The 21,920-nt window shown below is 41.1% G+C and overlaps 1 protein-coding gene and 1 long non-coding RNA gene across 2 annotated transcripts in view; both read left to right on the forward strand.

Moving 5' to 3' along the window:
• Positions 1-17,151, forward strand: part of GOSR1 (golgi SNAP receptor complex member 1) — an 85,178-nt gene extending 68,027 nt beyond the window's left edge. The window contains exons 7-9 of the mRNA XM_072639878.1: positions 3,589-3,618; positions 13,675-13,757; positions 15,005-17,151. Coding sequence (XP_072495979.1) covers positions 3,589-3,618; positions 13,675-13,757; positions 15,005-15,129 — 238 coding nt within the window. The 3' untranslated portion in view covers positions 15,130-17,151. The remainder of the gene's footprint in view (positions 1-3,588; positions 3,619-13,674; positions 13,758-15,004) is intronic.
• Positions 17,152-19,656: 2,505 nt separating this feature from the next.
• On the forward strand, positions 19,657-21,464 carry LOC140524963 (uncharacterized). The gene is made up of 2 exons (XR_011973883.1): positions 19,657-19,852; positions 20,813-21,464. It is a non-coding gene; the product is annotated as an uncharacterized lncRNA (long non-coding RNA).
• The last annotated feature ends 456 nt before the right edge of the window (positions 21,465-21,920 follow it).

Raw genomic sequence — 21,920 nt, forward strand, 5'->3', positions numbered from 1 at the left:
CATTCTCCAGGTTATGTGTATTCACAGTTCAGTTTTGATTTCCATTTTATTTTATTTTTTATTTTTTTCCTTTATTTATTTATTTAACTTTTAACATTCATTTTCACAAAATTTTGGGTTCCAAATTTTCTCCCCTTTTGTCCCCTCCCCCAAAACACCTAGCATTCTAATTGCCCCTGTTTGCCAATCTGCCCTCTCTTCTGTCATCCCTCTCTGCCCTTGTCTCCATCCTATACGCCTTTACCTGTATTTCTTATTTCCTAGTGGCAAGAACAGTACTCAACAGTTGTTCCTAAAACTTTGAGTTCCAACTTCTCTTCCTCCCTCCCTCCCTTCCCACCCCTTCTCTTTGGAAGGCAAGCAATTCAATATAGGCCAAATCTGTGTAGTTTTGCAAATGACTTCCGTAATACTAGTGTTGTATAAGAACTAATTATATTTCCCTCCATCCTATCCTGTCCCCCATTACTTCTGTTCTCTCTTTTGATCCTGTCCCTCCCCATGAGTGTTGACCTCAAATTGTTCCCTCCTCCCCATGCCCTCCCTTCCATCATCCCCCCCCACCCTGCTTATCCCCTTATCCCCCACTTTCCTGTATTGTGAGATAGGTTTTCATACCAAAATGAGTGTGCATTTAATTCCTTCCTTTAGTGGAATGTGATGAGAGTAGACTTCATGTTTTTCTCTCACCTCCCCTCTTTATCCCTCCACTAATGAGTCTTTTGCTTGCCTCTTTTAGGAGAGATAATTTGCCCCATTCCATTTCTCTCTTTCTCCTCCCAATATATTTCTCTCTCACTGCTTGATTTCTTTTTTTTAAGATATGATCCCATCCTCTTCAATTCACTCTGTGCACTCTGTCTCTAGGTGTGTGTGCATATGCGTGTGCATGTGTGTGTGTGTGTAATCCCACCCAGTACCCAGATACTGAATAGTTTCAAGAGTTACAAATATTGTCTTTCCATGTAGGAATGTAAACAGTTCAACTTTAGTAAAGTCCCTTATGACTTCTCTTTGCTATTTACTTTTTCATGGTTCTCTTCATTCTTGTGTTTGAAAGTCAGATTTTCTTTTCAGCTCTGGTCTTTTCATCAAGAATGCTTGAAAGTCCTCCATTTCATTGAAAGACCATTTTTTCCCCTGAAGTATTATACTCAGTTTTGCTGGGTAGGTGATTCTTGGTAGTCCCATAATTTTTAAATTGTCTCTCCTGGGTCTATTTTCCAGGTCGGTTGTTTTTCCAATGAGATATTTCACATTATCTTCCATTTTTTCATTCTTTTGGTTTTGTTTTGTGATTTCTTGGTTTCTCATAAAGTCATTAGCCTCCATCTGTTCCATTCTAATTTTGAAAGAACTATTTTCTTCAGTGAGCTTTTGAACCTCCTTTTCCATTTGGCTAATTCTGCTTTTGAAAGCATTCTTCTCATTGGCTTTTTGAACCTCTTTTGCCAATTGAGTTAGGCTAGTTTTCAAGGTGTTATTTTCTTCAGCATTTTTTTGGGTCTCCTTTAGCAGGGTGTTTACTTGTTTTTCATGCTTTGCTTGCATCTCTTTCATTTCTCTTCCCAGTTTTTCCTTCACCTCTCTAACTTGATTTTCAAAATCCTTTTTGAGCTCTTCCATGGCCTGAGCCCATTGAGTGGGCTGGGATACAGAAGCCTTGACTTCTGTGTCTTTGCCTGATGGTAAGCATTGTTCTTCCTCATCAGAAAGGAAGGGAGGAAATGCCTGTTCACCAAGAAAGTAACCTTCTATAGTCTTATTTTTTTTTCCCTTTTCTGGGCATTTTCCCAGCCAGTGACTTGACTTCTGAGTGTCCTCTCCACGCCCACCTCGCCTCCAGATCCACCCAGCCAGCACTTGGGGTCTGAGATGCAAATGCTGCTTCCCAGCCTCAGGGCTTTGGGTGGGGGCAGGGCTGCTATTCAGTGTGAGATTAAGTTCAGGTGCTCAGGTGGGGGCAGGGCCGCCTCACGGGCTCAGTTCCCTCAGGGGGTTTATGCAGAGACCTTCAACAATGGATCCAGGCTCCTGCCTGCTTGGGGAGCCTTGGTCTGCTCCCACCTCTGCTGCTGCCTCCTGAGGGGGCCTGAGTTATGGGGGCACCCCACACCCCTCTCGACCCACCAAAGAGACCCTCTCACCGACCCCTGTCACCTGTGGGTGGAGGGACCCGCGCGGCCGCTGGAGATTCTGTCCCTGAAGCCTGCTCCGATCTGCTCCTTTTCGCGCCATGCCGCCGAGGCAGGGTTGGGCTGGGCTCCGGGTCCGGGGCGCGAGGGACCTTTTGCGAGAGGTTTTCAGGCTCTCTGGAGCAGAAATCTCCTCCACTCCATTGTTCTGTGGCTTCTGCTGCTCCAGAATTCGCCGGTGGTTCTTTTTTTACAAATATTTTATGGGCAGTGGGTTCGGAGGTAGCGTATGTGCGTCTTTCGGCTCCGCCTCCCTTGATTTCCATTTTATTACAAGGGTAATTTTTCCTTAGTAATTTAACTGCTGTAATAGGAAAAGGTGAGATTAAGGAGAAATGTATGAAGGGGTTTAATTCAGGGAAAAGAACTGAGACCTGAAACTTGTCGATTACACTGAAGCTCATGCTTTTATATCCTCAGTATCATTAACTTTTCCAGAAAAGAAATGGCCATGGTGAGCACTAAATAGCATCACAAAAAAATTTTAAATGGAGAATAATTTAACAGATAGGAAAAGACTTGTGGTTATCTCTCAGAATTAGGGTCACTGTTTGTATACAGTCAGAGACCATCAGCTTTTCAGAGCTAAGATGAAAAGGGAGGAAACAAGCATCTCAAACCTTTACTATATGCCACCATGCTAAATTCTAGGGATACAAATAACACAAAAGGAAAGATAGGCTCTGCCCTCAAGGAGCTCACATTGTAATGGGAGATAATATACAAGTAAGGTCAGGAATGGGAATGAAAGTATTGGGCTATGGGTGTGGTATTGGGGGCAGCTAGGTGGCACAATGGATAGACTGCCAGATCCAGAGTCAGGAAGACTTACCTTCCTGAATACAAATCCAGCCTCAGACACTTACTAGCTGTTGACCCTGGGCAAGTCACTTAACTGAGTTTGCCTCAGTTCCTCCCTTATCTGTAACTTGAGCTGAAGAAGAAAATGTCAAACCACTGTAGTATCTTTGCCAAGAAAGTTCCAAATGAGGTCACAGAGTCAGATATGACTGAACACGAATGAACACACACACACTTAAGCCTGGCCAGCCAAGGCCTCTCCAAAAACTGGAGACCCTAGAAGGAACTCACCAGTGGGGGAAGGGGTCCTCTTGGTAGAGAGATAGTCCAAGGTGAGTAGATCTTAGGGATGATTAGATGTTCTAGGACCAGAAGGCCGCAGGTGCTGAAGGAAGTAACCCATGTGTAGAAGTAAACTGGTTCCAGGTTCCAAAATGTTTTCTAAATGCTTTCCTGAAGGTCTTACTCAGTGAAAAGAAATTGTTTTTCAAATGTAATAAAATTTTTCAATTCATTTACAGAGAAGTATAGGATTTGTGTTTTTAAATATCTTTGTAAATAAAACTAACTCCACCATTCCTTTTATTTGCAGCTCAGATCGACTGATTGAAGAAACAATAAGGTAGGAAAATTTTTTACAGTGTTAATATGCAGATCAGAATGAAATGTCTCTAAACTTCATAATTCTATTTCCTAGAACTTGAAATAATTTGATTTCATCTTCTCAGAGAGGGGGGAATGTCACTGACCAAAGCCTCAAGTGCTTATGACTTATTAGTGTTATTATTTCCTATGAAAAGGAAAGAGCTTTTCAAATTTCTGGTTTTGGAGAGTACATATCTCTTAAAATCTCATTTCTCTTGTGTCATCAAATGGGGTGTTTTTATATAACTGAACTTTGTTCATTTCTGTAGCTTGCCTGATAAACTTTTTTCCATCATTTTGACTAAAATATTTTTAAATATATTGCATACTTTTCTGCCTTATTAAATGAAATATAGTGAACATTATGTAAACTCTTTTGGTGATTATAAGACAGCATTATAAGCATCTTAGGTTATGTTGTGTAGTAATTCAAGGATCTAAATAGGGACAAGCGACTCTACTTTTCTAGTAATTGGTGAGCCTTCTCTTAATTTTTCACTGGCCTTTGGGTGTTGGATTTTAGTTCTTTCTGCTCCTAAGCTAAAGTCTAAAAAGGGTTGAGGAAGTTTACAGAATCATCAGCTTCCTATGAACTGATAGAAAATGAAGTGAGCAGATGCAGGAAAACAGTGTGAACAGAAAAGAGAGCACACCGAACCTGAATTGATACTCAATTATAACAACCAAATTTGATCCTGGAGAGCATTTTGTGCGAGATGGGGGACTCTGGATATCATATATAGTCAAATAAATTTGATGTGAACTTCCTTTTCCCCTCCTTTTTTAATCTTTAGAACAAGGGATGGCTCACTGTGTAAGGGAGAAAGAGGAAATATATTCAGAAATGAAGCAATACTATGAATAAAAAAGAGCTCCCCGTCTAATGACAAACATACAAGCAAGCTCTATACAGGTAAATAGGAAATAATTAGGGAAGGCACTTGAATTAAGAAGAGTTGAGGAAGGCTTCCTGTAGAAGATGTGACTTCAGGCTTAAAGGAAACCAGGGAGTTTCCTAGGTGGAACAGAGGAGAAAGCATCCCAGACTTGGGGGGGTGGGGGAGGCAGCCAGAAAAATGTTGAAGCCAAGAGATGCAGGGTCTTGTTTGTGGGACTAAAAGGAAGCTAATGCCACTGAAATCAGTGAGCTGTGGAAGGGAGCATGATGTGAGACTAGGAGGGGGCTAGGTTTAAAAGGGCTTTGAATGTCAGGATTTTGTATTGGATTGTGGTGGTGACAGGGAGCCCAGGAGTGACATGATCAGCCCTGTGAAATCACTTTGGTAGCTGGGGAGAGAGTTGAGGCAAGCAGACCCAGCAGTTGTGTGAGCAAGGAGGACCTGCGTCAGGGTATGGGCAGTGTTAGAGGAGAGAAGGGGATGTAGATGAGAGATACTGTGACAGTGACATCGACAGGCCTTGGCAACAGCTCGGACATGGAGTGTGAAAGAGAGTGAGGAATCCAGAATGACTCCTAGGTCATGAGCCTGAGAGACTGAGGGGTTGGTATTGCCCTCTGCAGTAATAGGGAAGGTAGGGGGAAGAAAGATAATGAGTCCTATTATGGATATGATGAGTTTATGATGTCTACTGAATGTGCAGTTTTAGATGTCCAGAAGGCATTTGAAGATGCAAGATTGGAGGTTAACAAAGAGGTTGGGGCAGGAAAGCTAGATTTGACAGTCATCAGCATAGAGATGATAATTCGATCCATGGGAGCTGATGACATCACCAAGTGAAGGAGAACAGAGGGAGAAGAGAAGAGGACCCCGGATGGAACCCAGAGAGACACGTGTGGTTAGAGCACACGATCTTGAGGAGGATCCAGCAAAGGAGACTGAGCAGTGGTCTGCGAAAAGAGGGTGTCCAAGGCTGCCCAGAGAGGTCAGGGAGAATGGGAACATCTGTCTTCACCCAGTATTTGGTTATGACTGAGAAAGTCACATAGTAAGCAGAATTATTAGCAGTCAGCCAGTATAGAAATTGCCAAAGGTCTTAGGGTTAAGTAAAGAGGTTAGTGTTCCTTCTGTGTGTTTTCTTCACAAAGCCCCCAGTACAGTTTGCATGAAATCTTATCTGCCTCTTGAGTAAATTTTAGCCCAGATTGTAATTCTCTCTCTCTTGCTCTGTCACTTTTTCTCTCTTTCTCCCTCTCCTTTTCTCTGTCTTTGTCTCTTTCTGTCTCATCTCTTCTCTCTCCCCCTCCCTCCTTCCTTCGCTCTCTTAAAAATAGTGATGAAACACTAGCAGAGTAGTCTGGAAAGTTTAGTCACAAGAGATGCTAGCATCTCTCATCTAATAACCATCATTTAGTGGAAAGACATGCATTCAGATTTTGACTGCCTCTTCTCTGCTCTCTACCTCAGTTTCTTCATTAGTAAAATGGTGATAACATCATACTCTTCCCCCCTTCCCAAATTGCAATGAAACACATTTCATCTATGCAAAATTCCCTTTTCAGAGCATTGAGCTTCCACTCTGTGTCCCCTTTTCCTTTCCTCCCTCCCTGATTTTTGAAGTTAAGCTACCTCAAGCATCTTGCTCCCAACCTTTCTAGATAGAGGTAGGCAGTGTGAGACATAAAAGGTTGAAGGGGAGAGCCTTGGGACTTGACTTTCTTCCCTTCTAGTTTAACTCTACACCACCATCTGCTCTCCAATCTGCCTTTGTCTTTTGCTCATCCCAGGCAAAACAGCAGCCCTAGATTCCTTGCATCATCCACCTTCTCCACTTTTCCTCATGCTGCTAGATGGAGTCACACAAGCATGCTTATTATGTCCAGCATACATTCACGTTCTCCAGCTTAAGGCCTTCCTTCTCTGCAAAAGAGCAGTCCTTTTATTCCTCACTAACTGGGTCCCTATCTCAGAATCTTTCAACATAGTCTTCCACTTTCTTCTCCTTTACCCCAGTCTCAAATGAAATGACTCTTCTTGCCACTGCCAACAACCCCTCCATGTGTGCCCTTGTGTCTTTTCCCAGCTTCTCCAGAAGATTGTCCCTGAGTTATCTCCTCTTCAGAGTTTAATTTCTTACTATGTACTAATCCCTTCACTACTTCTCCAAAACATGTTGAAGTCCTCCCCCATAATTAGAAAACCTTAAGTGGATCCTCCCTTCTCTGCTGTTATTTTTTATATCCTCCCTTTCTCAGCTAAACTCAAAAAAGCTGTCTGCCCCTATTGCCTCTTCTTCACTCATTCCTCACTCATTCTTCACTCATTCCTCAGCCCTTTGCAGCTCATTTCCAGTTTCATCACTCATTTGCCCCAGTTGGTGGTCTTTCCTCAATCCACATCTTATCTGATCTCTGTTGATTGATTTAACACTGTTAACCTCTTTGGGTTTTGTGACAACACTCTCCCTGTTTGTTCCACCCATCTTAATAAATACTTATTGATCGATGGATTGAGCTCTAAGTGGGAAGAACACTGGACTGGGAGTCAGAGGGACTGAGCTCACACCATGTCTAGGGTGTTAGGCAAATGATTTTATCTTTCTGGGCCTCAGATTCTCCATCTATAAAAGGATTGGGACAGTTTAAGTGGCCTCTAAGGCCTTCATACTCAGGATACTATGAAAATGTGGGAACCCTTGATGTTATTTTTTTCTATTTTTTTTTTTGTAATTAAAAACAAATTTATTTTGCAAGTTTTAAAAATATTTCTCCTATCAGCAAGGTAATTGCAAAGTGAACCCAGACAGGAGTGCGGGGGCGGGGGGGGGGTTGTGTGAGTGTGTGTGTGGGGGGGGTGTAATATGTAGAATTTAATCAACTATCACATGATAAAAATTCCTAAAAAATAGAGTACAATTTTGTGTTTCTTTATCTTATCTGTTTACTTTAAAAGCTTCTGTTGAGCTAAAGCTGAATTCCAGTATCATTGCGTTAGAAAGAGCTGCTAACACTTAACATTTAACTTGATTATCAGCTCTAACTACAGAATCCTCCAAGGATAAAACCATAAATGATAACTATCATTATTTAGCCCAAGTTGAAAAGTAAAAATGAATGACAGGGTGGCAAATAAGAAAGTAGGAATTCTCGTAAGCACATCAATGATTTAGTTTTTAAAAGCATCATGCACTATTGAGAGTTTATATTTTGTGTCTGCTTCTCTGACCCTTGAAATATCAATAGCAGTGTAGATTTGACTCAGCTTGACTCCAGATGATGGAATGAAAAGGAAAAAGGCATTGGAATATACTTTATGAACTACTGGAAGCCATGCATATTCAACAGGATGACATAATGTAGGAAGATAGCATTCTCTGAGGAATGCAAACTGAGAATTTTTTAAAAAAATCTTTGCCTTATCCACTTGGGAGAGAGTGAAGGTATGCAGATGGTAATATCCTCATTTTATAGATAGACACTTTTAAAAGGAAATTTGTGGGTTTGACACTTAAATTTGTCAGCCAGGTATTGTTTTACAATAGATTACATTACCTATTTGAAAGGCATTATAAAAAAAATCCCATTTAAAAGCACATTTTTAATTGTATCAAATTGTGACATGGAAATGCCTAATTGGATTTTAACTCAGAAAGAAGCTATACATTTATAACTTTCTCATATCTTTTTTTTCTTTGTTTCTGTCTCTCAGTAAAGAAAATATCTCATCTAAACCAGTGTATTTATAGAGTTTTTTGTTGTTTAGTCATTTCCCAGTCATGTCCAACACTTCATGACACCATTTGGGATTTTCTTGGCTAAGGTACTGGAGTGGTTTATCATTTCCTTCTCCAGCTCATTTTACAGATGAGCAAACTGAAGTAAACAGGGTTAAGTGACTTGCCCAGGGTCACACAGCTAGGAATTATTTGAGTCCAGATTTAAACTTGGGAAGAGGAGTCACTCTAGGCCTGGCACTCTATCTGCTGCACCACCCAGCTATCTTATTTATAGAGAATACTAGATTGCATTTAAATTCTTGGGAACAAGGTCCTTCAGATTTACAAATTCTGTCATCTGGTGCCACTGAGATTAATTGTGGTATATGCAGTGATCATAGGTTGCTGCTGCTCCCAATGCCCTTTCCCTCCCCTTCCCCCCATTAAGCAAACATTACTTAAAAATACCTGCCTAAGCATGACATGGTAGGAGGCAAGATAGGCATGATCTCTGCCCCAGGTTATTATCTGAAGTCCAAGGACCAAATTCAGTCAACCTGCAAGCCAACAATGATTTTTATATTTTTAAATACAATAAAGCCTGATTTTAAAATGTAAAAACTCTTCTTAGGGAGCAGGCTGAATTTACATATCCAGATCTAGAGAAAAGAGAATATGGAGAATGAACAGCTTTGAAAATGGTTACAGAGAGATGTGAACTCCAGTACTCAGAGGGAAACCTTTGTAAGAGAGTATTGAAGCATTTCTATAGGGGTATTGTTCTCTTAAAGAGAAATCATTCCATCTTTCTCCCTTCTAGTCATGTTGGCTTAGTTAGGGGCCCTTTGGGAATCAGATAAGAACGTACAGTTGCCATGACTCATGTTTTTGTCAGGAAGTCAGATCTAGGCTTTGAAATTAGCCCTGTGCCTGACACACAGCAGCTTGGTATGGAACCTTTGGGATTTCAGCACTCCCTTTACCAGTGCAGAAACATGTTGCTGTGGCCCCAGAAATCCATGTCTTGGTGGCCAGCTCTCTAGTGATAAGCCTTCCTGAACTTAGCTCATCACTGGGTCTAAATTTGAAGTCTTTCCTGCTTGCTGTAAGATAGAGAAGAGCTTGACTTGTCTTGGCCTGGCCTTTCTGAGCTCAGGGTGACTGCCAGTTTGGGGGCGTGGTTCAGAAGAGGAGGGAGAACAGTTACATCTAAACTAGAAGATATCCAGAGGCTGTGCTCATAATAAGTGCTCTGCACTAGCAAACCAGTCCCCAGTTTCTGAACTGATTGTGTTCTAGCAGGTCATCTATAAGCCTGTGTATTTGGTAATATATCTGAAATGCAGTCCTGTTCTCATAATGCTCAACTTTACCACCAGGTGTAGCGGTACTCTTAAGGGAGAGTGGTTTAGGAATTCCATTTTGGGATGCCAGGAACACATATTCCTCCACCTCTGTGGGCCAAGTAGACTGGGGTCAGAGAAAAGGACTTATAGAGCCTGGGACCTCTCAGTCCTTGGTAAAACATTAGTGCAGGCTGAGAGGGAAAACCACATCTCCATAAACTCCCCAGGTTCCCCTCCTTGCCTTCCTTGGCCTCCATGGGCTGTTGACCCACTCCTCAGGGCCGTAGGGATCACTCCTTACAGGAGCTGCCTCTGAGTCTCAGTCCCACACCTCAGGCTTACTGTCTGGTGATACTGGGAAAGCACCTCGCCTTCTTGAACCTCAGTTTCCTCATCTATAAAATCAGGTGTTTAGTCCAGACAGCTTCTGAGCTTCCTTCCCGTTCTGGACCTCCTGTGCCCTATGATTCTAAGACCACTGCTGGGCCTGGGCTGTTGGCAGGGAGTTGTTCATACATTCAGTGCAAAGTCATTATTTAGTAAGATGCACTGCCAATGGCACTTCTCTCTCACTTGTCCCTCCTTTCCCATCCACTATGCTGCTACCTCACACCTGGTCCTGGTTAGGCCCCAAGGCAGTGGGGGCAGGACTGTTATCCTTGGGGGGTGAGGGGGCTGAGGAGGAAGGGGAGAAAGAAAGGCAATTCTAAACACAGCACCCAATGCAAATAGAGACTCCTGAGCCCACTGGGTAAGGCCGTGTGTGGAGATTCTGTGCACATAGAACTCTCCAGTTAGTCGTGATCCCTTAGCATCACCTGGGGCAGAGCAGGGAAGAGCTTTACAAGCATTCCTAAGTGAAGCCGGGCCCATGGCTGCCCCAGCAAGATTCACCCTGCTAAAAGCCTCTTACCCCTAGGGATCTGAGAGTGTGGAGGACTCGAGGACTCCCCGTGTTAAATGTTTCAGCATCCTGGTCCTTTATCGGCTTGTGAATAGTACTCTGTACTGTTGAAGAGAGAGATGGGAGAGCTAGTTCCAAATGTGAATGAATTCACTTAGACCTTCTCTGTAGCCATTGGGAACTTTATTGATGCAAGAGCAGTGGGCCTAAGATTTAGCAAGGAGCTAAACAAAGGCAGTGATACAGGAAAAGGACCACACTTATGTAGGATGTCTTTAGGGTTTCCTTATGGGGGATTGGAGATAAAGAAATTTTGCAAGATAAAGGTTCAGAGTGAGGACTGTGAATGACACAGGGTAAGGAAATCCCATTCCCCAGGATGAGGAGGAAGGGAATTTTATAGTTCAGGATAAGGGGAAGGTTTGTGGTAATGGGAGACTTTGGGGCACCTTCGGGTTAGGAAATAAACCAAGGGCTTCACAAAGTCAATCCTTAATATTATTTTTAACTCTTCAGACACTGTTTCTATCCATATCATGTACACTTGCAAATCTGTTGTTTGTTAGTTGTAGGATGATTATACTCATGTTATATGTTTCCATAGGGAAAATGTTATGACTGTTTTCAGTGATTTGGCCTAGAAACTGGTAAAGCTTAGACTTGAACTCAGGTTTTTTGACTAAGCCCAGAGCTCTTAGACCACGTTAACATTCGTTTTATATTATGAGTGAGGGTTGAGATGTTTTTACTCAGAATTTAACAAACCCCTACAAACATTTTTGTGTCCAAAGAAAGGAGGACATGTGTGAAACCACAAATCCTTGTTACAGGGTTTGCTTTTTCAAAGTCTGTAATAAGCTCAGTGTGTTACTGCCATGGCTGTCCTGCTTGTCTGTCCTTTGGTTCTCTGCTGGGTGTTCACAAGATGCTTCAGTGACTCCCTTTCCTTGGCACTGATTTGACTAGCTTCCCTTCCTCCCCTGTTAAAAAAAAAAAAGAAAAGCTGATTTTTTTTTAAAAAGGAAATTTTAACAAGTTTGATATGAGATAAAATTACTTCAGCATGCTTACTTTGTCATATATAGCAGCTTCAGTTAATTTGATGCTTTCTCCTTGTCACCTCATATTGGGAGATGTTATTTCAATAAAACATGTTTATGTTGTGCTTTAGAGTTTGGAAAGTGTTTTATATCCGTTATCTGACTGGAGCAACAACAGCCCATAAAGCGATCATTGCAGGGCTTATCATCACCGCTTTGTAACTGAAGAAGCCGAGGCGGAGGGAGGTTAGGTGCCTTGCCCAGGCACCTAACTATAGGAAGTGTCAGAGGGAAGTCCAGAATGCTGTCTGCTGGGCCACACTGCTTCGTACTTACAAGCAGCATCTGTTTTAACTGACATTGCTACTTGCCTTAAGCAAATTTATGCGCAAAACCAAACCATAAAACTGCTTTCCAAAGGACTTGAAAGGCCATGTGTAGTTTTTCTTGAGCAGTTTAGTTCACCTTGCTTCATATTACTGACCGGTCATACTGTGTTGCCTTTTCCTTCTCTCCTTAGAATTCTTCCTGGACTGCTCTCTTCACAGGTAGCGATCACCTCTCCAGTCCACATCAGTCTCATTTAGGGGCATCTTTCATGGCCACACAGTCACACTGGCAGCTAGATGCATCTCATAGGCTTCCCCTGTTGCAACCAGGATCTTTTCACAGTAAATTTGTGAGATGTTACAGTTATCCGCATTACAACCTTTACAACATTGTTCCTGTGGAACTCACAGCCCCTGTCTCTGTCATGTTTTCATGGAACCATTTCAGAATCTGAAGTAGGGCACAGCCATATCCAAAAAACACTGACGACCTATTTACACAGGTGACATTACAGCCTGCCCACCTTCTGTTTGCCCTCCCAGGCATTAGGTCTATTCAGATGTCTGTAGCCACCTTGCATGTTTCTACTTCACATTTGAGCCCATAAAACATTTAAGATGAGTGAATTTGTTAAGCCTGTACTATACGAAAGGCACCGCGCTATGTACTGAGAAAATACTGAGGTAAATGGAACCCATTCCCAGCTGAGGGAACTTAAGGAGAATACAAGTACAAGTATAGAAAGGCCCAAATTGGAATGGATGTACATAAGAGAGGAAGCTGCTAGTGAGCACACTAGCTAGTGACACAGGCACAGCTCATTATTATAGTTGCCAAAAGATCTTGGTATGCTCTGAGGTGGTAGGGTATATGTGGTGAGATGCTTTGTGGAGAGAATTCTTAATGGTGCAAAAAACCCATACAAAGAAAAAAGCTTTGGGTGTTGCAAGAGGAGATCTCCTGGCTCCCCACTCTCACCCACCTCCTAGGAAGAAGGCAATTATCAGAGAAAGCTGTGCCCTGGTAGAATGTCACGAGGGTTCAGGATTTGCCTGATTTTCACTTAACAGGTATAACTTTCTCCCAACAATATGCTCCTCATATTGTTGAAGGGAAATAACATGTATTAGACTGCTCAGTAAGAAAAAGAACCTCACCTGCATTTTGAAAAAGCAAAACCAAACACTCCTCTTTTTGGACTAGACGTGTGATTTTTATTGGCATAGGTAATTTTCTGTGAGGGAACACCTTCCACCAATGCAGCTGGACAGTGCTTTGCAACCTAGACGCTTAGAGAGTTGCCAGGGGCACAGAGAGGATTATCAGTCTAAAGCTGAAAGGAACCTTGTAAATCGTGAAGTCTAACCCTCTTATTTTAGAGATGAACAAACTGAGACCTAGGGCCCAGCGTCCCATAGCTATTAAGTGTCTGAACCCAGATCTTCCCTACTCTCCTACTCCTACACCATGCCATATGGCCTCTCCCGAAATATTTTGAAACTTTGTAGTCAGTGTCTGATTTTATCGTTTATTTTGACTCTTCGTTTTTCATGTTAGATATTCTTTTTATGTAGCAAGGTGTGAAAGGAGATTGGTAAGAACAGAAAGATTGTTACGGATTAGCAGAGAAAAGAACAGCAGGAAGGTAGTTTGACTAGTCAGTTTTTGCCTTCCTCTCAGCCATTTCTTCCCAAGGCAGTACATACTGTGATAATTAGTTTGTCTTCCTTTTGCAGCTAATCGAATTGAATGTCCTGAATAGTGATTTAATTTTCTTCTCTCTCCTACACCCTTTTCAGCATTGCAATGGCAACGAAAGAAAATATGACATCCCAGAGAGGGATGTTGAAGTCTATACAGAGCAGGATGAACACGTTGGCCAGTATCCTTTGGGAAAGTTTGACATCTGTGTTTATTTATGCTTTCTGGCATGGCCATATCCATCAGTAGCATTGAAGACTTTCAGCAGTCACGCTGTATAAATATAAACTGCATTCCTACTTTGTGAGAGATAATGCTAATCTCTCTCATCTCCAAAAGATGAATTGCACAAATGATTGAGCATTGTGCTGTAGGATAAATGGGCTTAGGGGAAAGAAAGTAGTATAGATTTGAAAATTATTCACTAGTTTACATTTATTTTCCATTTTTAAAGCTTCAGAATTGTAAATATGCCCCTATCTGCTATGCTTATTCCAAATTGTGTGCTGCTTGCTTCTTTGTCCCTTACAAAACAAATCACTGGCAGGGAATTAAGAGAAAAACAGCTGTGCATGTTGGCTTGTTTGTGGCTAGCAAGGGAAACTCTTCTGCCTTGTTATAAATTCACCGTGGTGGGTGGTTCTGGTCTTCAGTTCCACTGCTGAGGTTGTGACTCTTAACTTTTTTATTCCTCTTTTTTCAAGTCTTAATTAGAGTGAAGTACATGCAGAGATTGAAAAATACAGTGCTAAATGAAGGCAAATTAGTATGCCTTCTTCTCCCCAGTATCCAAGTTACTCTCCTGAGTAACTTAAAAAGTCAGAGAAGATCATTAACTCTTGCTGACCACCAAGGCAGTCATGAGCACTTCTTTGAGAAAAAAGCACACCGTTTTCTAGACCTGTGGATCCCAGCATCTCACCCTAATTCGTGTTACATTGAATTTAACCTTATGTTTAATTTCTTGTTTAAAAGTCAGAGTTACGCTATTCCTTCTGTTTCCAAAAGCAATATTATTATAAGTCTTCTCTATAGCATTTGGAGAGGGGGGAGATGCAAGGATAAGACCCTCTCTTACCCTCATCTGGCTTTTTAGTCTAAGAAGAGAAAACAGATAGAGGGATATGCCAGCTGCCTCCTGCCCTCCTGCCCAGGTAGGACCAGCAGCATAAGAGATACCCTGGAATATCCTTCTCCCTGCTCCACAAATCAGAGGGAGGAGTGGAAGCACTGCCCAGGTCATGTAAAACATATAATTCATAGGGCTTGTTCATCAGCATTGGGAGCAATCTGTGCTCTATATGATTCTCTTTGCTTTAGCTGTGTTTCTGACCATCTGCTGATCCTTCGGTGCTAGTCAGTGCCTCCCCTGACTTTTCCCAGAGAGATCTCCCTTGTCATGTGACCTTAACAGGTGCCTTCCCACAGATCGCTTTCCTGCAGTAAACAGCTTAATCCAGCGGATCAACCTGCGCAAACGTCGAGACTCCCTCATCCTGGGTGGTATCGTTGGCGTCTGTACCATCCTTTTGCTACTGTATGCTTTCCACTAATGGACATTCTCTAGAGACTCTTGACAACCACCACTTCCTTGAGTTAATTCCAGTTACAGAGCAGTGCGAAGGAGACATGGATAGACCTGGGGAACTGTTGACTGTCATGATGTCATTTAGGGCCTGTGAGAAGCTATGGTGCTGATCCGGGTTGGGGCTGAAGCTGCAATGTGTGTCTTTTTTTCACCAAAATTTATCTCCCCCCTTTTGTTTCAAAACCAAACTAAACCAAGAAAAGTTTTCAGTCCTTTGTATCTCTATGAGGTAAGTAAGCAAGCATGTTAAGGGGAAAAAGTGGCTTCATGATGGAAACTGGCAGTTGTTCACTAAAAGAAAAGTCCATCTGAAGCTTGAGTGTCTTCAGTAGGCCAGTGACCCCTGAAGGCCAGATTCCAGATTCTTGGCCTGTGACCAGCGTATTGCAGCTTTAAGCCATCAGGGGTACTTTGTGAATGAATGCAGCTTTTTTCTTTCTTTTTTTTAATTTGTGGTAAACAGTCACAGGTCATTCATTCTATGTCATCTGTGCTGTAGATTTCTACTCCATGTCGTCAGTTTTTTTAATATACGTATGTTCAAAGATAACTCAATTTGCACAGAAACTAACCCATCTATTTTGTTGAGCACGTATGTAGGTTGGAGGACCTTCAGGAGACAGCTTTACTTTAGCATGAGGAAGATTGAGACTGTTCCTCTAATTGAAATGCAGTAGAATATTTGTTCTAACCATGAGCAAACTGCCGTGATAGAAGCATTCTTGGTCTGTGTGCTTCGGTGGGCTCCTGGTCATCAAAAAATCTTTGAAAAAAAGACAGTGACTTTTTAAAAGGTTGTTTTTCATTGTTTTGACTTTGGTTCCTTTTTTTAAAGATTGAATTAATGTTTTCTACTTTGAAAGTAGAAAATAAAATCTAAACTCTACTATGAAATGAGAAACTTGAGTTTCCTCAGCCAGCTTTCAAAAGTCCTCCAAACTGTTACATGGCCCAAACCCTCCTGAGTCAGAACTGATGTACATTTGTCACTGAGGAAGGGTATGGTCCAGTTTGCAGTCAGGCATACTCCACCATGGGTAGCTGTCATGTGTAAACAAAAATGGTCAAAGAGCCCCCCATGCCATCCTCTTCTGCATTATCTATCCCATCTTTTTGTTCCTGCTGTGTGAGGGAACCAGGTCACTCTGTGTGTGTCTTAATGTGGAAGATCTCATCTGGTCAAGGTTTCAGAACCTTCAGAATGTTTTTTTGCTGTTCGACCTACATAGTGCAGAATCTTCTTTTCATCTGCTCCTGTCTTCTGTCCATCACTGACAAATTATAAACTCTTCATTAGAGTTCTCTTAAAGTTCAATTGCTTGATCAGTCCTCCTGGCAATTAATTCCCCATCTTGGTAACAATTATGATCATATGCAATGTGGAGACTTGCCCAATATCTCTGTTCCTTTCCTGGAAAAAAAGGCTGCTTTAAACCATTGGAATTTCTGATTCATGCTCTGAGCTCCACTGGAAGGACTAAATGCGCTTTGGATGTAGTGACAGAACCACCTCATGGTGTATAGATTATATTGTTCATGTGACTTGGATAAAGGCTTATGTCTAGAATGATACTCTTGTGTGACATGATACAGAGACTGCAGAGATTTTTCTTTTGGATGTCAAAGTTCTATTGCCTTTTGGATTAGAAGGGAATGTGATGATAATATTTTTAAATTATTAGGTTTATTTTTCTATGTATGGGTTGATCACTTCATTGATTGGGGATGCCGTTGATTTGAAAGAAAATTAGTTTTCCCTACGTGAAGCTTGAAGGATCAGGGAAGTAAATTGATTAATTAAATTCTCTCTGTTGGAAGATCAGAGCTCCCCTGACTCTTACTTACTATCTTTGATTTTTTTCAAAGGGCCTCAATTGGTGGTTATATCTCAGCTAGAGTTTCTAGAACTTTTGGTTACTCTACAGTTGGCATTTATAAAATCTGCAGTGTCATAAAATAAAGTTATTTATTTAATTATATAACCAGACTTTTTACTGGTCTGATTATTTGGTGCATTCATTAAATCTGATTGTATGAGAATCAAACTCTTACAGAAAACTAATCTTGCTTACTACAACTAACTAAATAAATCAGTTTTGTTGGCTGGTTAACTTTTAGGTCAGGGTCATGCATATATGAAGGAATAGAAATTCTGTCAGGTATCATTTGTTTCTTTAGTGGTTATTGCTAATGAATTTTACTTTGTAATCCCACCCACCACCACTTTCCACCCCCAGAGCCCATATGATGCATTATTGCTATTGTCTCTCTCACTAACACTAGATACCAGTGACCAAGACGTACTCATTATCATCAGGGTTTCTGTTGTGGCTTTGTTTAATGTATTCCTAAATTCTCCAGAAAGACCCCCCTAAAAAAAAACCCACCACCAGCCCTAAAATGTAGTATAGTGTGAGGTTTGAAAGGGACCTTACTCATTTAAGCCGGTTATTTGCTTAAAATTACCCAAGGAGTCAGTGGCAAGACTGGCTGTGGATTTCAGGTCCCTTTACTCTCCTAGTTTGATGTGCTTTCCTCCCACCTTATATCAGAGCAAGGGAGGGGTGCTGTTTTTGCTCCCATGTGGCATTTGGCCCACTGTAGCTTAGTCCTTTTGAGCTCTGATTTTCACACTAATCCCTGCAGCCTGTGCCCTTGTCTTTAAATTCATGTCTTTTGCTTGGTAGTGTATTCTTGTTGAGAAGAGAAGGGTCAATTCTGAAATCTTACTTCTTTGCCCAAAAGATCTTATCACTTAAAAAAATAAGCTGCTTGATGCTTTGGGGAAGAAACATTCAGTGCCATGAATTATGAGTTTTACTCTTTTCTATCTTATTAACAGCTAGACACTGAGAACTTTCTAATTCACCATCAGGATTAGAAAGCATGGTAACAAAAATGGTGGTGGGGGCAGGAAATTCCAAAAGATATATTTTTTTCTTTGGGTTTATTGATATCTTAGTAAAATGTTTAATTAAAAACTCCTTGGTTCTTTCCCAGTTCAAGCTATCAGCTCTAGGTGCTTTGGGGCTTTTGTCCTGGTAATTTTCCACTCATATATGAATGAGGTGAAGTGTTCCCTATAAAATACATTACTTTACTTTTCATAGGATAAGAGTTTGGAGATTTAGATTGGAAAGAGACCTCAGAGTTAATTTAGTCTGACTCTTTCATTTTAGAGAGAGAAGGTGCTAGGGGCCAGAGAGACGAAGTGATTGCCCAGGGTCACACAGGCAGAAAGGGGTCAAGCTTGAATCCAAACTCTTCCCCCACACCAGTGCTATCCGCTCTGCAACTTGACCATCTTGTATTTGCATTATCTGAAAAGGGCTTTTCTGCCCCCTGTTCTTCCCTCCTTCCTGCCTATTCACTTGTAGGCGTGGGTGTAAGGAAAACTTTCCCAGTAAAGAAAGTTGATCCATGGCACTTTATAGTTGTGCTTATGGTGGAGAAACCCTGAGATTGGAGGCAGAGCATGGCAAGAAAAGCTCAGCGAGGTTACTGTCTTTCTCTGCGTGTGGGATCAGATTCACCACTTTCTCTTTAGTATTGGATTCTAGTAAATGCATCTTATTGAAAGACTGTGTTTATGGCAGTGTGAATCGAGGACTTGTTTCTGATATGACAAGGAAGAGGCTTAATGTTGTTATATTTTCATACTCTGCAGCATACTAAAAATTGAAGGGCCTCAGGCATTAACTTGTAGTTCTCTTTAGCTAGATTTGTTTTTGTGACAATTGGCAATGGAAAGGAATAGAACATCCAGCCTAGACTGGGCTTATTTATTTGTTATACCTCAAGTTAGATTATTAACAAGTAATTAGAGTCCACCAAGAAATTGACGACCACCAAGACTACTCATTTAACCTTTTCCTGAGGACATTGACACTCAGGTTACTCTGGCTAGACCTAAAGTAACAGCGACTTCTATGGCAAGTGTAACTGATGAATGAGAGCTCCAGGAATTGTGTTCCATCCTCTGGGACAGGAGTCGTTCTGCCTCCTTGCACCCATTGGCGGGGGGCACAACTTTGTTCATAGGCCAGTCCTGTTGAGTGCACCACCAAAGGAAGGGCCAGATATGTACCAAGATTGTTTGTGGAATAAGAAATTCAGGCAAAGCTGAGCCATATTCGGGGTCTTTGGTGACTTTCTCTGTACCTTGGATCCATTTCACCAGGTATTGGGGCCTTTGCATTTGCTTTCATTCTTTCCCCTCTTAAAAGGGAAGAGAGAATCAGTTAACATCATACATCACCAGGATGAAAGATGTTTCCTCATGAAAAATGCCAATACAAAACTCTTGTCTATTCTTTTCCAGTTGCACTTTCTATTTTTTTCTTTTAAAATAGCTTATTGGAACCTATTTTATTGTATTTGTAATTAATTTTTATTCTCATCTAATGTCTGTCTGTATAGAAAAAGCTTTGTTATGTAATTTAATAATAAACTAGAATTCTAAATGGTTGTACTGTGAGTTTTTTAATTTTAGGACCCTGGAGCATCAACTAATGAAGAAATTTGCCAATGGCCATTACATAATTGATGATGAGCATTTCTCAGAAGGTCCCAAAACCTTGAATGAAAGATTACCAACAAGGTTATGACTGCCAGTAGTGATGTCTGACATCTGCGTAACACTTGAAGGTGTACATTACATCACTTGCACCTCACAACAACCCTTCCAGGTAAGTCGCACAAGGATTTTATAAACCCCTTCTCCAGATGAGGAAAGGGAAGCATGGACAGATTAAGCAACTTGCCAAGGGTGATAAGGTGGCCGAATCAGAATTCCCTGATTCTCAAGATTAACCCTCCTATCCACTACTCCACTCTGCCTCCAGAAAGGTAACCACACGTAGTCAAAGACTCTTCATTAACCTTCCATTTGTGTTTTGGTGCTAGAAGTAAAGAAGAATTCCCCGTCAACTTGAAAACTCATAAATGTTGGGGCCCTTCAGTGTTAGGTTTTGGCAAGGGTGTGGTCATCTTCCTTTTGCCGAGACTTTGCTGGAAGTCCTCAAAATTTCACTGAGGTCCCACTTCCTTAATTTTCTGTGTTTCCAACTGACTTTTCCTGCCCATTCTCTCTACTTAGAGCTTTTAGCTGTCCATCTTGCTAAAAAATGCTCTTTGTCACCCAGCCAGCCAACTTCTCCACCTTTGCTTTGGTCACCTCCTTAAGGAACATTCCTGGATGAGTTGTAGAAAAGTAGTGTTTCCTTCTGGACTTCAGCTTACAAGATTCCCTCTTCTATCCCATCTTGCTAATAAGCAAACTTGAATTTGGACTTTAATGTCTTAGTTGTTTTAAACATATCTATTTCTAGCTACTTTTTGTGATCTCTCAATTTGAAGCTTTTTAGAGGGTAGGAAATGTCTTTGCATGTCATAGATTAGTGTTTAATAAAACTAATGGTGATATACTAAAGAATTCCTTAAAATAGCTGTGTAACAGAGGTACTAATATAAAGTTAGCCCTTTGTAACAGTAGATATCACAAGTAATCATAAAGTTCTGTGAATGAAAGGATTCTTGGGAGGAAATATAGACCATCCCCCTACAGGTAGGTACTTATACATTACTGGACAATATGTTTTTATATTGTTTTAATTAATTTATATTTATTTTAAATTTTTTTTGAAAAGGTGCCCAGCATCAAGGTCAATGGTCTAGGAATCCAGAGCCTTGGATTCTAGATCTCTCTCTGCTTCTGACTCATTCTTTGATCTTCACTTCCCCTTTGTGCCCTTCAATTGGATCATCTTTAAAAGGAAGGGCAGTTGTACACTTCTGTAATTTTATGAGAACTCTGTTCTCCCTTGGGAACTTCCTGGTCTTTCTGAATCCTCAAGAACTTGGGACTTGAGCTGGGCCTTCAAAATATGGGTAGGATTTGGAAGATGAATCCCACAAAAATGGAAGTTTGAGTTCCTGAGTGATTTACAATGTGGTGTCCTATTCCTCCCAAAAGTCTTCCTGTTAACATTGTCATGTGAAGATTTCGCTTGATTCTTCTCCACAGCTCCTACTCCACTTTATTACCCCAAATTACCATATATTTATTTTGTAACTGTGTGTGTAAGCATACACACATACAATATATTCCAAAAATCTCATACACTTTTAAGCTATTAAAGTTTGTTAATCTATTAAAAGACTTTTGGGACACCTAGTATTTGTACAGACTTTCTCCCCAATTGAATGTAAATTCCTTGTGGACTGGGACTTTTGTCTTAGCTTCTCCAGCATCTGGCACACAATAGTTAATGATTTAATAAATGATTGTTGATTGATGAATCCAAGAAAATAACAGGTGGAGTAATATCTCTTTGAATGAGGTGAAACTTTGAGGTTGGTTTCTCACTATACAGGACTTTGAATAACTCATCCAATTTCAAAATCTTTCAAATGAAATTGAAACAGATTATTTTGTTTCTTTAAAGGCCAAAATGAATTGCTGACAAAGGCTTGTGACACCTCAAGCTTCAATTTGAGAGTCCACCTTCCACACCCAACCACCTTAGTTCTCTCTGCCAGTCAGAAAAAAAAAACCTGATTTAGTCTTGTGGGCAGATTTTAGCAAAATTGTAGAGCAGGTTGTGATGTGGTCAGCATAAGGCTGCCAACGTACCAATGGCCAACTTAGTAAGCTTCTGACCTAAATCAGAAGCTGTTTCACCCCTCGGGAAAATACACAGACGAGCACATCATGTGATAGGAGAATTTCTCTGCTCCTGCTGTCATTGGTCACAT

The sequence above is a fragment of the Notamacropus eugenii genome, chromosome 2 (genome assembly GCF_028372415.1).
Source record: "Notamacropus eugenii isolate mMacEug1 chromosome 2, mMacEug1.pri_v2, whole genome shotgun sequence".
NCBI lineage: Eukaryota > Metazoa > Chordata > Mammalia > Diprotodontia > Macropodidae > Notamacropus > Notamacropus eugenii.